The 15561-nt window shown below is 41.4% G+C and overlaps 2 protein-coding genes across 2 annotated transcripts in view; one reads left to right on the top strand and one right to left on the bottom strand.

Moving 5' to 3' along the window:
* The window catches only part of GM2A (ganglioside GM2 activator), a 26085-nt gene extending 21483 nt beyond the window's left edge, over positions 1-4602 (top strand). The window contains exon 4 of the mRNA XM_055430126.2: positions 2983-4602. Coding sequence (XP_055286101.2) covers positions 2983-3132 — 150 coding nt within the window. The 3' untranslated portion in view covers positions 3133-4602. The remainder of the gene's footprint in view (positions 1-2982) is intronic.
* SLC36A3 (solute carrier family 36 member 3) overlaps positions 3582-15561 on the bottom strand; it is a 25133-nt gene continuing 13153 nt past the window's right edge. The window contains exons 5-10 of the mRNA XM_055430362.2: positions 15377-15461; positions 14243-14461; positions 11683-11781; positions 11185-11351; positions 6777-6946; positions 3582-3850 (exon numbers count right to left, since the gene is read on the bottom strand). Of these exons, the coding sequence (XP_055286337.1) occupies positions 3582-3850; positions 6777-6946; positions 11185-11351; positions 11683-11781; positions 14243-14461; positions 15377-15461 (1009 nt within the window). The remainder of the gene's footprint in view (positions 3851-6776; positions 6947-11184; positions 11352-11682; positions 11782-14242; positions 14462-15376; positions 15462-15561) is intronic.

Raw genomic sequence — 15561 nt, 5'->3', positions numbered from 1 at the left:
TTAAAAAAATGTTGTTTCCTAATTGTTCAGCTTTAAGAGTTCTTTATATGTTCTGAATGTATCTCATTAAACACAAGCTTCTCAAAGATCTTCTCCCAGATGGTGACTTTTCCTCCTATCCTCTTAACAGCACCTTTTGAAGAATAAAGATTTCAATTTTGATGGAGTTCACTTTAGTAATTTCTTCTCTTTTGGATTGTGCTTTCGGTGTTATATCTGAGAAAGATCTTAGCCCAAGGGTCACAACATTTTTCTCTCCTATATTTTCTTCTAACAATTTTTAGGTTTTACATTTACATTTAGATCTAAGATACACTTTAAGTTGATTTTTTTATATGTGATGTAAAGTATGGATCCAAGTTTTTTTTTTTTTTTTTTGGTGCTGGAGATCATAAAGATTTCCAATTCTTGCACACAACTTCCTTGAAAAGGTGATCCTTTTTCTACTACCTTGCCTTTTCTTCTGAACCTTTTTCAAAAATAAGTTGCCCACATATGTGTAGAGTTATTTCTGGACTTTCTATTCTTTCCACTGAACTATTTGTCAATTTTGGTGCCAACACCATGCAGTTGTTTTGGTTTGTTTTTGGCCACACTGCATGGCATGTGGGATCTTAGTTCCTTGACCAGGAATTGAACGTATGCCCCCTGCATTTTAAGCACAGAGTCATAACCACTGGATCACCGGTGAAGTCCCAACACCATGAAGTTTTGGATTACAGTTTGGATTACAGTTATGATTTTTTTAAATCAAACAGTGTTAGCTCTTCAGCCTTGCTCTTTTTCAAGAAATATTTTGGCAATTCTAAATGTCTTTGCATTTCCATGTGAATTTCAAAATCAACTGGCTAATGTATAAAAAATTAAAATACTTTGCTGAATTTGATGAGAATTGACATCTTAACTATAATGTGTCTTCTGAGCTATGAATGAGGTGTATCTCTCCATTTTTTTGCTGTTCAGTCACTAAGTCATGTCTGACTCTTTGAGACCCCATGGAGCACGCCAAGACTCCCTGTCCTTCATCATCTCCCTAAGTTTGCTCAAACTCATCTCCATTGAGTCAATGATGCCATCCAAGCATCTAATCCGCTGTCGCCCTCTTCTCTTGCCCTCAATCTTTCCCAGTATCAGGGTCTTTTGCAAAGAGTCAGCTCTTCTCATCAGGTGGCCAAAGTACTGGAGCTTTAGCTTCAGCATCAGTCCTTCCAACTAATATTCAGGACTGATTTCCTTTAGGATTGACTGGTTTGATCTCCTTCCTGTCCAAGGGACCCTTCAAGAGTCTTCTCCAGCACCACAGTTTGAAAGCATCAATTCTTCAGCACTCAACCTTCTTTATGGTCCAACTCTTACATCCACACATGACTACTGGAAAAACCATAGCTTTGACTATATGGATCTTTGTCGGCAAAATGGCGTCTCTGTTTTTGAATATGCTATCTAGGTTTGTCATAGCTTTTCTTCCAAGGAACAAGCGTCTTTTAATTTTGTGGCTGCAGTCACCATCCGCAATGATTTTGGAGCCGAAGAAAATAAAATCTGCTACTGTTTCCACTTTTTTCCTGTCTACTTGCCATGAAGTAATGGGACTGAATGGGTCTTAATTTCTTTTAGCAGTATTTTATAGATTTTAGTATACATATGTTTCACATCTTTCATCAGAATTAACCCACACTATTGCATGTTTTTGGTGCTTTTGTAAGTGCAGTTTCTAATTGTTCCCAGTCACAAATTTTCAAATAATAAACCAACCCTCTATTCCTGGGATAAACCCCACTTGGTCATGATGTATTATTCTTTTAATTTATTGCTGAGTTTGATTTGCTAAAATTTAGTTTAGCATTTTTACACCTATGTTCATGAAGAATTTTGTTCTGTAGCTTTATTTTCTTGCAGTGTCTTTGCCTAGTTTTGGTTCACACAGTGTTTTAAACCAGCTTTTAAAAACTGATAAATCAAAAATATAGGCATTTTAATGTTGTATTTTGCAATGTTTGGGGGGCATCACAGCATTTTATTTTGGATGAATCATAGTTTAACCTAATGTTGGATATTTGTTTCCAACTCTTTACTGTTATAAACAATGCATCCAGGGACTTCCCTGGTGGTCCAGTGGTTAAGAGTAAGCCTGTTAATGCAGGGGATATGGGTTCAATCCCTGGTGCAGGAAGATTCCACATGCTGTGGGGCAGCTAAAGCCATGTGCCACAAATACTGAGCCTGCCCTCTGGAAAACGTGAGCTGCAAATGCTGAGTCTCCACGCCAAAACTACAGGAGCCCACGTGCCTTTAGAGCCTGTGCTCTGCAATGAGAGAAGCCACTGCAATGAGAAGCCTGCACACCACAACTAGAGAAAGCCGGTGTGCAACAACAAAGACTCCGTGAAGTTAAAAATAAAATAATAAAATTAATATAAAAAATTTTTTTAAATGCATACATTTTTAAGACATAAAAGATTCTTAAGATAAACCCCTGAAAGTGAAATTAGTGGGTCATAGGGCTATGCATTTTAAGATATATACTGTAAAACTTCCCCCCAGAAAAGTCATAAAAATGTGTTCTGCCATCTTCAGAATATAAGATTGTCTGTTTTTCCAAACCCTTACCAAAAGTAAGTATTATTTTTAAAAGGTGAGTAGTCCTTGTCCATGATGAAATCCTTTCCGTCACACAAACTGCTCAGTCTCTTTAGCCTAAGTTAGCTCTAAGTGGTCTTAAGGCATCTGAGAAGGTAGGATGGGTGGGGAGGGAGAGGGGTGCAGAGAGAGAGGAAGAGGGAGAGAAAGAGAGAGCTGATATCCTTCTGAGTAGGAAAGTCATTTGTAATGAAAGATTGCTAAGGAATGTTTTCATCCCTTAACTTACTTGTGGGATCCCATATCTCCAGGGCAACCGGGTAACTTGCTGATGGAAAACCCTTCAATTTTCACACATGTGGTTAAAGGATAAGTCCATTTCTTTTTGTTTTTTTCTTTCAGAATGTCAGAACTGGAAGAGCCCGTAATAGCCAATCAGTCCAATCCTTCATTTCAAAGAATGTGAAAATGAGATGGAGAGGGGGAGAAACTTGTTCAAGATCCCACAGGAAATCAGTGGCAGAGCCAACGGCTAGACAGCATTACTGCTAAGTTCTATTTTTGTTCTGTGACTCTTCACTTAGAACCATATCTAGAAACCATAGAAACTCGTCTTCACCCAACATACTTTTCTAAACCTGATACTTCAAGGGCAGAATAGAGAGAATAACTGCTTTTGCACTTATATTTATGCTTGGTCTGTTTCAAGGACATGGGCAAATGGCATCATTTTTCCCATTAAATGAGGCAGATAATACGAGTGGTTGAATGTGCTTTTGGTTCACAGGTACAAAAGGCCTCCAGAGAAATCCCAAAACCAGAAAAGACATAGCCTGAGAGGTACCAGTACTGACTTGTATCATCTACATTTCTCTTGGAAAGATAAAGAAGCCACTGATTAATATCGAGATGCTGGGGTTTGATGAATGTATATAACAGCCACAACAGAAGTCAAACTGGGAATGGGAATATGGGAGAACTATCAGAATAAAAATAGATAATTATGCATAGACACCTGTGGAGTTGGCTATGGAATGGTTGATGGGTTGGGTCAATTCATAGAGGGCTTGGTATGTTCCAAATACACACCCCAAAAGGCCCAGGATGCTGATCATGATGTCCTTCACAATGGTGATACAGTTCATGTCTTCAGGGTAAAAGGTGATGAGCTCCAGGAAGGGAGGGATGATGAGGGCCAGGGCACTGCTGCTCACGGAGCCCACCAGGGAGATGACCAGGTCCAGGCGGGGGATGAGGATGGCTGAGACACCTGTGGGGGGAGAAGAGGTTTAGAATCATGGACGGTTCCTTTAGGAAGGGAGCCAGAAACAAACCATTTGTTTGGAGCCTTATAATTCCCAGACACCTGAGACACCGTCTGGAGAGGTGGGAAAGGAGCTCATTGTGAACTTGAGCGGCAGGTCAAGCGCTGTGGCTCTGGACTTCCACATCTGTTTTACATGCTCTCCTTTCATGCTTTATCTATTGAGTTTTTTCACATATATTTATTGATAAGGATTCTCTGTCACGCATCTGTAATGATCTTCTCATTGCATAGTTGGGGAAGTCTAGAACTCTAGAGGGAATGGGTCATGCCCAAGGTCACATAGAGCTGAGACGAGAATCCAATGATATGCCCAATATAAGGCCCTATCTACCCTACTAGGCTGCCCTTAATGTATGTGAAAGAACTTGGTACACTGTAGGTGTTTGATAAATGCTTGACCCATACTCAGACACTGCATCTACAGTCAAGTTGTACTGATTGACACAATGCAGTCACTGTCTAGAAGCAAGGATGGATAAGCAATAAGAGATGGCTCTGCTGCTGTCAGGGTCTCAACCACTGGTTGTCCTACTCTTAGAAGGAAACTGATAATAAAGGAAGACATAGAATATGCAGACAGCATTAGGTGGCTCACTCACTTTCTCTTCTCTTCCCATTAACACTCTTAGATTTCTATATTTTATAAATACAATGAACATGTATCACGGATTTTCGGGGGGTGTCCAATTTTGATAATATTTGAATGAACAAATATATATGTTAATAATTTATGTGATTGAACTTTACACAGCCATATGCTTTTCCTATGAATAAATTAAGAAAAACCTCTTATGGAAAGCACTCAGACTGCTTGCTGGTTCTTGAAGAAAACAACACCACTTTTTGAAGCTGCTCCAGCACGTCTAATCAAAGAATGAGACAGACTCATAGACTCTTAGGGTTGAGAATCCATCACCTCTCTGATGGGATGATCCTTGTCCAGAGCGCTCTTTCATTAGATATTTAATAAATTGCTTACTGGAGGAGGTACAGAGAAAAGTCAGTGTCTGTTCTTTAGAAGAGCTCATGCAGATAGCACGGAGAGAAGACATGCTCACAGAAAGCTATTATGTAATGTGGAGTGAAGGAGTGCTCTAGAAGGGTCAGATCTGGTCATGCTAACCCATTGCTCAGGGCCCTTCCATGGTTCCCCACTGCCTCATCTCCTTAGCATAAGGTCCCTTAGGACTATAATTTGCTTTGTGTCTTATCCTCCCCTATGCTTTCAGTTCTCCAAAGAGGCCATACGTAAGTGCTGACCTCCAATCTTTGCATACCCCGCTCCCTATACGTGTACATTCTCCACTCCTCCCTGCCTCTTAATTATCTTTAGGTCTTAACTGAGAGATTACTCCAGTGGAGAGGACTTCCTGACCTGGCTCAGGCTAAGTTACAGGACCTTCTCAGGCGCTCTTAGAGCAGCCTCCTCTTACAGTCTTAACTATCATCTGGTACATAACTGTGTACCATCTTCACGTTCACCACAATGTGCTATAGTTATTTCCCTGCATATATTTCCCACTCAAATTCTAAGCGTCATGAGGGCAGGAATCATGTCTTTTTCATGACTCATTATTGTATCCCTGGCACCTAGCACAATGTCAGGCACACAGTAGGATTATGATTGCTGAATGAGTGAAGGATAACTGAATTGACAGATGAGTAAGCAAGGAAGAAGAGGTCTCTCAGTGCAGAACAGAAGCAGCACGTGTCATTGAAAGTCAGCAGTTTCCAGTGATGCTCTTTCCCTGATATCAAGTGGCCTGAACTCTTCAGTGCTCCTCTTCAAAGGACACCTTTCCTACTGGGAATGACCTCAATACAATACACTTACAGGTTCCTGATGTCTTGGTACAGACTGGGAACCTTCTGTAACGCCTTTAAGCCAAGCAGGTGTGCTGTTTCTGCTTCTAGAACTCCAGTTACAGGGAGTATAGCATCTGGCACTGTACTATGCTGTTGGTCTGCTTCAAGACTTACACACTTTCTTCTGGCCATGAAATGAGATGGGATTCCCTCAACTGTAAACACAGAGTCCTGGAGACTTTAAGACGAAATTTACTCTCTCTCCTGCACAATAATCCTACAGCTGTTTGAGATACAGATACAGAATTTACCCAAGCCTTTGTTTCTCCAGGGAAAACCTCCCTAGTTCTTTCCATCATTCCTCACAGGCCACCATTTTAAATTTTCTTAGAGAAAGCATTTCCCAGCCCTATTCACAATGTTTCCCAAACATCTACAGTGGCACCTGATACAAAATGAAGGAGGAAATGAATGAGCAGAAGGAAGAAAGGGAGGGATGGGGGGAGGGAGGAGAAAATGACTCCAAGAATTTAATAAAGCAGCCCTTTGAGGTTCTTCCTATAGTTAAACACCACCTTAAGAGGACTTCACGTTACTTTTTGATAGGAAGGGATATGGCCCAGTGGAAAACACAGACTTCGGGGCCACACAACCTGCACCCAAATCTCAACTCTGTCACTTAGCAGCTATATGATGTGAGTGTGTTACTTCATTTCCTGGGTCACAGTTCCGTCAGCTGGTAATATTACATAGTTAGGCTGTCCCGAGTATTACACAATCTCAGTGTTGTGCCTGACATACATGAGGCATATAGGAATGAATAAATGGCACTGCTTTTTCCCAGAAACCAGCCAATGTATTCTATGTGTAGACAGTAGAGGTTACTGTAACAGTTACTCTGTGACACTTCTGTTAACCCGTTTTTCAGCTGGAAACTTGAGGCTCGGGGAGGTAAAATATGTTGCTTGGCTGGTGGCCGAGCCAGCGATCGTGGGGTGTAGTGGGGGATAGTGTGGCTTCAAGCCACAGCATTGGGCATAGAGAGCCCTTTCGTCCTACTCACAGGTCAGACAGACCAAGGCTGTGCGGACAGACAGGTCTGCAAACAGCGCCCAGCTCTCTGACACCTGGGAGATGACGACGGGGATGATGATCTCAGCTGGGACGTGGAACTGGAGGGCATAGGTGAAGAAGATGCCCATGGAGTACATCAGCTTGACTGACTGGTACAACCTGTAGAGACAGAGGGACAGCACATGAAATTCGACGTGGCTCCAGGGCAGGGCCATGCAGGATTTGTTCACTGCTTGGAAGCTGGGATCGTTGAGTTATATCACTACCTAACTTCCACTGACTCAGCCTGACTTGTCATTAGAGACACTTGGGAAGTTTATTAAAAGTGCACATTCTTGGATATTCTCATTTAATAGGCTTGTAGCTCAGGAATCTGTGTCTTCTTTTTTCTTCTTTTTTTAAGGTATATCTGCATAGAGTAAAGTTCACAGTCAAAGGTCATATTCCCTCCCACCTTTGCTTCCCAGTCTCCAGTTCCTCCCTCCACAGGCAACTTCTTTAACAATTTTCTTAAAGCCCCTCCAGAAATACTGTAGACACAAACTTATACAGAATGTAGGTACATATGCAGAAGCACCCTTTATGTACCACTGATTTGTTTTTATTCATTAAATATTTCTTAGATATTGTTCCCCATCAGTACACATAGATCTGGCTCTTCTATTTAATAGCTGCTGATATTCCAATTGCATGGATATACTATAATTTGTTTAATTTTAAAGATATTTTTACTGGAGTATAGTTAATTTACAATGTTGTTTTAGTTTCAGGTATATAGCAAAGTGGATCAGGTATATATATATATATATATATATATACACACACACACATATCCCCTCTTTTTTTTTAGATTCTTTTCCCATATAGGGCATTCAGTTCAGTTCAGTCTCTCAGTCATGTCCGACTCTTTGCGACTCCATGAATCACAGCACACCAGGCCTCCCTGTCCATCACCAACTCCCGGAGTTCACTCAAACTCACCCCCATCGAGTCGGTGATGCCATCCAGCCATCTCATTCTCTGTTGTCCCCTTCTCCTCCTGCCCCCAATCCCTCCATTACAGAGTACTGAATTGAGTTCTCTGTGCTATAAAGCAGGTTCTTACTAGTTATCTATTTTTATAATCTTTAACTGCTCCCCAATTAATAGACATTTAGATTATTCCTAGTCTTCTGTCAGTAAACGATGCAGCAAAGAATATGCTTGTACATATACCTATGCACATGTAATATACAACCCCAGATGTAAAAATGCTGAGTAAAAGTATAAGTGATAACTCTCATAAAAGGGAACCCTCACACATTGTTGTAAATTGGTGCAGCTGCTGTGGAAAGCAGTTTCTTAAAAAACTAAAAACAGAACTACCGTATGACTCAGTAATTCCACTCCTGGGTATGTAACTGAAAAAAATTAAAACTCTGATTCAAAAAGATACATGCACTCCCATGTTTGTGTGAAAGTTGCTCAGTTGTGTCCAACTCTTTGCAACCCCATGGACTATACAGGCCAGAATACTGGAGTGGGTAGCCTTTCCCTTCCCAAACCAGGGATCGAACCCAGGTCTCTTGCATTCCTGGCAGATTCTTTACCAGCTGAGCCACAAGGGAAACCCCTATGTTTATCACAGCATTATTTACAATTGCCAAGATATGGAAGCACCAGATGAAAAGATAAAGAAGAAATGATATATGTATATGATGGAATGCTGTGCTGTGCTTAGCTGCTCAGTTGTGTCTGACTCCTTGTGATCACATGGACTGTAGCCTGTCAGGCACCTCTGTCCATGGGATTCTCCAGACAAGAATACTGGAGTGGGTTGCCATGCTCTCCTCCAGTGGATCTTCCCAAACCAGGGATTGAATCCAGGTTTCCTGCACTGCAGGTGGATCTGAGCCACCAGGGAAGTCCATCAATACTGTAGTGGGTAGCCTATCTGTTCTCCAGGGGAATCTTCTGACCCAGGAATCCATCCAGGGCCTCCTGCATTGCAGGCGGATTCTTTACCAGCTGAGCTACCAGGGAAGCCCATAATGGAATGCTACTCAGCCATAAAGAAGAATGAAATTTTGCCATTTGCAACAGTGTGGATGGACTTGGAGGGTATTATGCTAAAGTGAAATAAGTTGGACAGAGAAAGACAAATACTGTATAGCACCACTTATATGTGGAATCTAAAAAATAAACTAGTGAATATAACAACAAAGAAACACACTCACAGATACAGAGAACCAACTAGTGGTTACCAGTGAGGAGAGGGGTGGAGGGAAGGGCAAGATAGGAGTAGGGAACGAACAGGTACAAACTACTATGTATAAAATAAGTGAGCTACAGAATATATGGTACAACACAGGGAATGTAGCCAATATTATATAATAACTATAAATGGAACATAACATTTATTAATAAAAATTGTGACTCACTACGTTATACACTGGAAACTTATGTAACTTTGTACATCAACAATACCTCAATAAAAAGAAATAAAATTTTTGATAGCTCTTGACATATTGCCCATTTGTTGTCCGAGCACAGTGGAGTGCTCCATCCTTGGAAAAACATAGTGTGTGAACACATGCTGGTTTGTGCCATTGTGTTTTGTAAAACTGACATTTCTATTATTAGGAGAGAGACCAGTTTTTCAAATATATACATTGTCATTTTTGTTTTAATTTGCCTGTGAACTATTTGCTCACATCCATTTCTTCTTGGTCTTTTGGTTATTCCTTCTTTAAGGCTCTTCTGGAGAATTTCATCACCAGCCAGGCTCAGAGAAGGTGTGAGGTCCTTATGGCACCTGATGCCCATTTTTTCCAGCTGATATCCCAGAAGGAAAGTGTCCTGCCTAAGGTAGTGGCAACCCAAATTCCCCAGAATAAGAACAGCACATTAAGTTGGTATCTTACTGGTATAAAATAAGTCACAATTTCAAGGAAATTACACATTAATTATCTCATCCGGTCATTATCACAACACAGTGAAATGGGTAGGACTGGTGATATTTTTCTCATTTCACAGCTGTGGCTTTGTGGGAAATGAATACCCTCCCCCACTCTTCCCGTATTCTACAGACTTCCAAAAGACCAAGGCTGTGGGGGAGACTAACAATGATAAGCTAATACTCAGTGAGCATTTACTGCATACCAGACACTTTTCTAAGCCTTTTATGTCTTTGAAGCCAATTTGCCCTCACAGTCACTCCCTAAGAGACAGTGTGGCAGTCATTTGTGCTGCTCAGCTGCTCACCAAATACCTCCGAGTCTTTCAGACATGTGGCAGAATTTCACTTCTGTGTCCTCTGGAGTGAGGCATGGTCACTTGTTTTGATTGATGAAGTGTGAACAGAAGAGACAGGTCACTTGCCAGAGAAATTTTAGGGCCTTCATGGTGAAGGGTGTGATTCAATGTGCTCTTTGCCATGGCAACCAATGAAGTTTCAGGGAGTGGCTGGCTGATCAGTCTGGGTCTTGGAAGTTGGGATGGTGCAGAGCTGAGCCCCAGCCTTCCCATACTGGACATGTAGCATGAGCATACAATTAAACATTTGTGTGTGTTCAGCCACTGAGATTCTGGAGTGGCTTATTTTGTTTATTACCAGAGCATAGCCTATCCTGACTGATACAAATAAGCAAGAGTATTATTATCCTTATTTTACCGAGGATGGAAATGAGGTCTGCAAGATTAGGTAGCTTGTCCAAGGTCACATGAGAACCAGGATCAAATCCCATTGCTCAGATGTAGAATCTGTGCTCTTAAACACTTGGTTCTACTGACAGCTTAGTCATTCTGCACCTACTACTGCCAGGATAAGGACAATGGCTAATACTCGATGAATGCTATATGGCAGTGCCCCAAGTGTTTCCTGGATGAATGAATGAATGAGTAATGCAAAAACTTCAGTCAAAGTTCCAAGTGGGGCACAGCAATGGCAGTCTAGGCCCATTTCTGGAAGTGGGGACCTGAATAGTTGTCCATACGCAGGACCCTTAATCATTACTTCAGAGTGATACTTTTTGTTATTGCTGTTTCTGTTCCCTAAGCCCTCCCAGATCATTCCTGTTTGAAAGCCTTTGAACCACAGAGTCAGACAGAATTCAGTTTCAACTTCTCATGAACAACATGAACTGGGAAAGTCACTTACAGCTTTTTCACATATCAACTTCCTCATCTAATTCAATGGAGTTGATAATAATAATGCTAACCCTTAGGGCTCTTGAGAGAATTAAATGAGATGATACACAATGCCTGGATTATTAAATGTACCTGTTATTATAACACAGATACTAGCAGTCAATATTTTGTTGTTGATAATGACTCAAGGATGCCCCATTCTGCTGCTGAGGCTCAGACTCCATGACTCCCCTCCTCTTCCCCCCAGTCCCAGAAGGGCAGGGACATACCAGCAATTGGGCAAGTTGAGGGTGATGCTGGCCTGGGTGTTCGACCCAAACTTCATGTAGCCCAGTGTCCCCAGGCAGATGTAGAGGATGATGACAAGGGACATCCCCGAGTACAGAACAAAGGAAAACTGCTGTGGATACTTCATCTGGTTTTTCAGAGGTAGAACCTGGAGGTGAAAGGAGGTTAAGAAAGAATAGGTAGAAGGAGAGAAAGCAGGTTTCCTCTCAAGGTCAGACATCCTTCTCCAGGTGGCCCAGAGTTAGGAAGGGTCCACATGCCCTTTCGTCTCCTCCCACATTTTCTATAACCAAGAGTGCCCCATCTTCAAGGCTTGGTGTGTACAGAGCAGGTGGCATCCTGCAAATGGGGACTGACATTCCCGTCTGCCACGAGATCATATTCTGCATTTTTCATAAGTACTACTATTTAAACACCTGGAACAAAGACTGGGTTCCATAGAGAGAACTGGGGACTCTCAAATTCCACACCCATCTTACCATGCCGACGCCTTCAAATGTGAAGATGGCTGTACCGAAGAACAGTAAGAAGGTTTTCCAGCTTGCCATCAAGGGTAGGTTCCTGGGATCCGGAATCTCCTAAAAGGAAGAAGAAGAAGGGCATTGGTTTTCCAAGGCATAAAAGTTACCCCAAATCTGGTAGAGAGTTAGGCTTGCCTGATGTCAACAGGGACAGTATTAGAAGCACCCATGAGAGGTCTACATCTGAGTCAGCCTTCTCAACTTTTAAAAAAGTTACTTCTTTTACACATAGCATACAATTTACCATTTTAAACATCTTGAGTGTACAATTCAGTGGCATTAAGAACATTCACATTGTTGTACAATCATCACCAATTCCATCTCCAGAACATTATCATCATTCCCAGCTGAAGCTGTGCACCCATTAAATAATAACTCCCTATTACCCAGCCCCGCTGGAAACACCTATTTGACTTTCTGTCTCTATAAATTTAATTGTTTCAGGTACCTCATATAAGTGAACTCATATAATATTTCTCTTTTTGTGATTGACTTATTTCACTAAGCATAGTGTCCTCAAGTCTCATCCATGTTGTAACATGGATCAGAATTTTATTCCTTTCCAAGGAATACATTATGTATGTTTAATTTTGATTTACCACATCTTTACATGAAAAAAGGAACCCAGGGAGGAGAAGGAATTGACCAAGGCCACTCTACCAGTCAGTGGCACAGTCCAGATATGAATTCAGGTCCTGCATTTTCAAGTTCTCTAACACCTCTTTCCCATCACTTCTCTCAGAGCTGTGGAGTATTGGCACAGCAGCTACCACCAATCTAGAAGGAATGATTATTTTAATAAGATTCCTGTGGGCAGAATAATGTCCATATCATAATCCCTGGAACCTTGAGTATGTTACATTACTTGGCAAGGGAGAATTAAGTTTCTAGACTGAATTAAGGTAGCACCACAGTTCAAAAGCATCAATTCTTCAGCGATCAGCTTTCTTCACAGTCCAACTCTCACATCCATACATGACCACTGGAAAAACCATAGCCTTGACTAGACGCACCTTGGTTGGCAAAGTAATGTCTCTGCTTTTTAATATACTATCTAGGTTGGTCATAACTTTCCTTCCAAGGAGTAAGTGTCTTTTAATTTCATGGCTGCAATCAGCCTTCTCAGTGATTTTGGAGCCCCCCAAAATAAAGTCTGACACTGTTTCCATTGTTTCTCCATCTATTTCCCAGAGAAGAATCTTGAGAGTCCCTTGGACTGCAAGGAGATCCAACCAGTCCATTCTAAAGGAGATCGACCCTGGGTGTTCATTGGAAGGACTGATGCTAAAGCTGAAACTCTAATACTTTGGCCACCTCATGCGACAAGTTGACTCACTGGAAAAGACTCTGATGCTGGGAAGGATTGGGGGTGGGAGGAGAAGGGGACGACAGAGAATGAGATGGCTGGATAGCATCACCGACTCGATGGACATGAGTTTGAGTGTACTCCGGGAGTTGGTGATGGACAGGGAGGCCTGGTATGCTGTGATTCATGGGGTCGCAAAGAGTCGGACACGACTGAGTGACTGAACTGAACTGAACTGAATTGAATCAGCTAAATTTAGTAGGAGATTACCCTGGATTATCTGAGTGGGTTTGGTATAACCACAAGGGTCTATTAAAGTAGAAGAAGGAATCAGGAGAGAGAACCAGAGAGATAGCAGCATGAGAAAGATACGGCCTGACACTGCTGGCTTTGAAGAGGGAAGTGGGCCTTGAGCCAAGGCCTGAGGGCGGCTTCTAGAAGCTGGAAAAGGCAAAGAAACAGATTCTCCCCACAAGCTTCCAGAAAGAAATGCAGCCCTGCCCAGTGAGACCTCAAGAGTTCTGAGATAATTCTGTGTTGTTTTAAGTTACTAGAGTTGTGGTCATTTGTCACAGCAGCAGCAGAAAACTAATACAACCCCAGAGACTTTCAAAGAAATGAAACTGTAACAGGGAATTTCAGGGCCTATAATGATAGCAAAGCATGGGCTTTGTGAGGCAAAATGACTGGATTTAGGGGGAAAATTACTGTTTATCAGTTTCCTTGTCTGTGAACTGGGGATAAAGTAGCACTACTTCCATGACAGCATCATTGTGAAGGTTTAGTGAGTTAATCAACATAAAGAAATTGGCACAAAGTAGACTGAATTCCTTTATCATCCATATATCCCTTCTCAACCTACCACTATCACAGTTTTCATTGGTTACTTGACTGAGGTTTATCTCCCCAAGTGATTGTAGCCTCCATGAGAGCAGACAGCTCCTCTGTTTTACTTATCACTGAATCCTCTGTCCCCTGTACAGTGCTTGGATCACAGAAGGTATCAATAACTATTTGTTGAAAGACCCATTGCTATCTAATGTGACGACGACAATGATGATGATGGTGAGTAGCTTTTACAGCCTGTGGGGCAGAAGGGTTCACAGACATTGCTTGAGCAGGAGGTCACCTTTCTCGCTCTCATCTGCCCATAACAACAGGGTCTCAGAAGCCCTGGACCTTGACCCTTCTGCAGTGGTTTTGGGCACAGACCTGCATGATATACTGAAAGATCAAAGCCATGCTCCCCAGGGTGGTGATGTTGGCCAGCGTGGAGAAGATGGACAGCACCCTGAGGTTCTGGATAAACACCAGCAGGATCAGGAAGGGCAGGATTGTCAGCATGTAGAAGCGAATGTCCACGTTGGGGGTCAGCACCAGGATCTTCCTGGGTTCACAGGTTTTGGAGGTCACATGGACTTCTTCCACCATCTGATGTGAAGCACAATGAAAGGCAGTATAATTATAGCTGCTACATTAACAAATGAAATCCAGTTAAGTTTCAATTTCAGTTAATTAACAGGTAACTTTTTAGTAAAAGTATGTCCCAAATATTATACAAAGATACACTTGTAGTAAAAACAAATTTCTGCTTATCTGAAATTTCAACTTAATTGGGTTTCCTATACTTTTATTTGTCACATTTGGTAATCCTAAACTGTAGTACCCATGATTGTGACAACCAGAAACCTTTAGAATCATCAAATCTCAAGGCTGAAGCATCATTCTGTCATCTAGCCCAACTTCTTCTTATGTACCAAATTGTTTCTTTCATATATCCAGAGAAAAGGAATTGATTACACAGGAGTATCTTCAACTTTAGATAGTCTTAAAAGTTAGAAAGCTAAGAATTTGAGCAAAATCTGTCTGCTTGAATATTCTATCCATAACGCTTGTCATAGTTTTGACTGTTGGAATGCACAAAAACAAGTATACTACTTCTATTTCATGAAGCCAAGAAAGAATGCTATGATTGACTTGTAATGCCTGTTAGGAATGCAATGAGGGCAAGACTGCAACTTGTTTGCTTTAGTTATCTTCTACATGACAACCTTGAGATACCTAAAGAAAATCTCATCAACACTTCCAGGCTAAAAATTATCAGCTATTTCTGATTGGACATGACTGTAAGCCATCCTGGCTGCATTCCTCAGATGTTGCTTTGGCTTCCCTACGATCTGTTTAAAGAGTGATTCCCAGGACAGAAAGAACTCCCAACTGAAGCCTGATTAGGGAGTAGAAATAAAGCCTCTCCTACCATGATCCAAAAACTTTACTTTTGCTAATGCAACCCTAGCAGCAAAAGGTCTGCTTTCCCCCTACTCTGCCCAGAAAAGGCCTCTTTACCTGTTGTAAATTGTCTGCCATAAACATAAAATAAACACTGCAGAAGCCCAATTGGGTGATGATTAATAAGAAGCTGACAGTGTACCTGAGAAAGAAGAGGCAGACAGAAGGAAAAATGAATTATTTTTAATGCATTTATTTTTATTTTTTGAGACAATTATTTCTTTTGTTATTATTTTTACTAT

This window comes from Moschus berezovskii, chromosome 8 (assembly GCF_049115385.1).
Source record: "Moschus berezovskii isolate FMDL1 chromosome 8, NW_MosBer_1.0, whole genome shotgun sequence".
Taxonomy (NCBI): Eukaryota; Metazoa; Chordata; class Mammalia; order Artiodactyla; family Moschidae; genus Moschus; species Moschus berezovskii.
The sequence above is the reverse complement of the archived record's forward strand: the minus strand, read 5'-3'. Positions and strand labels throughout refer to the sequence as shown.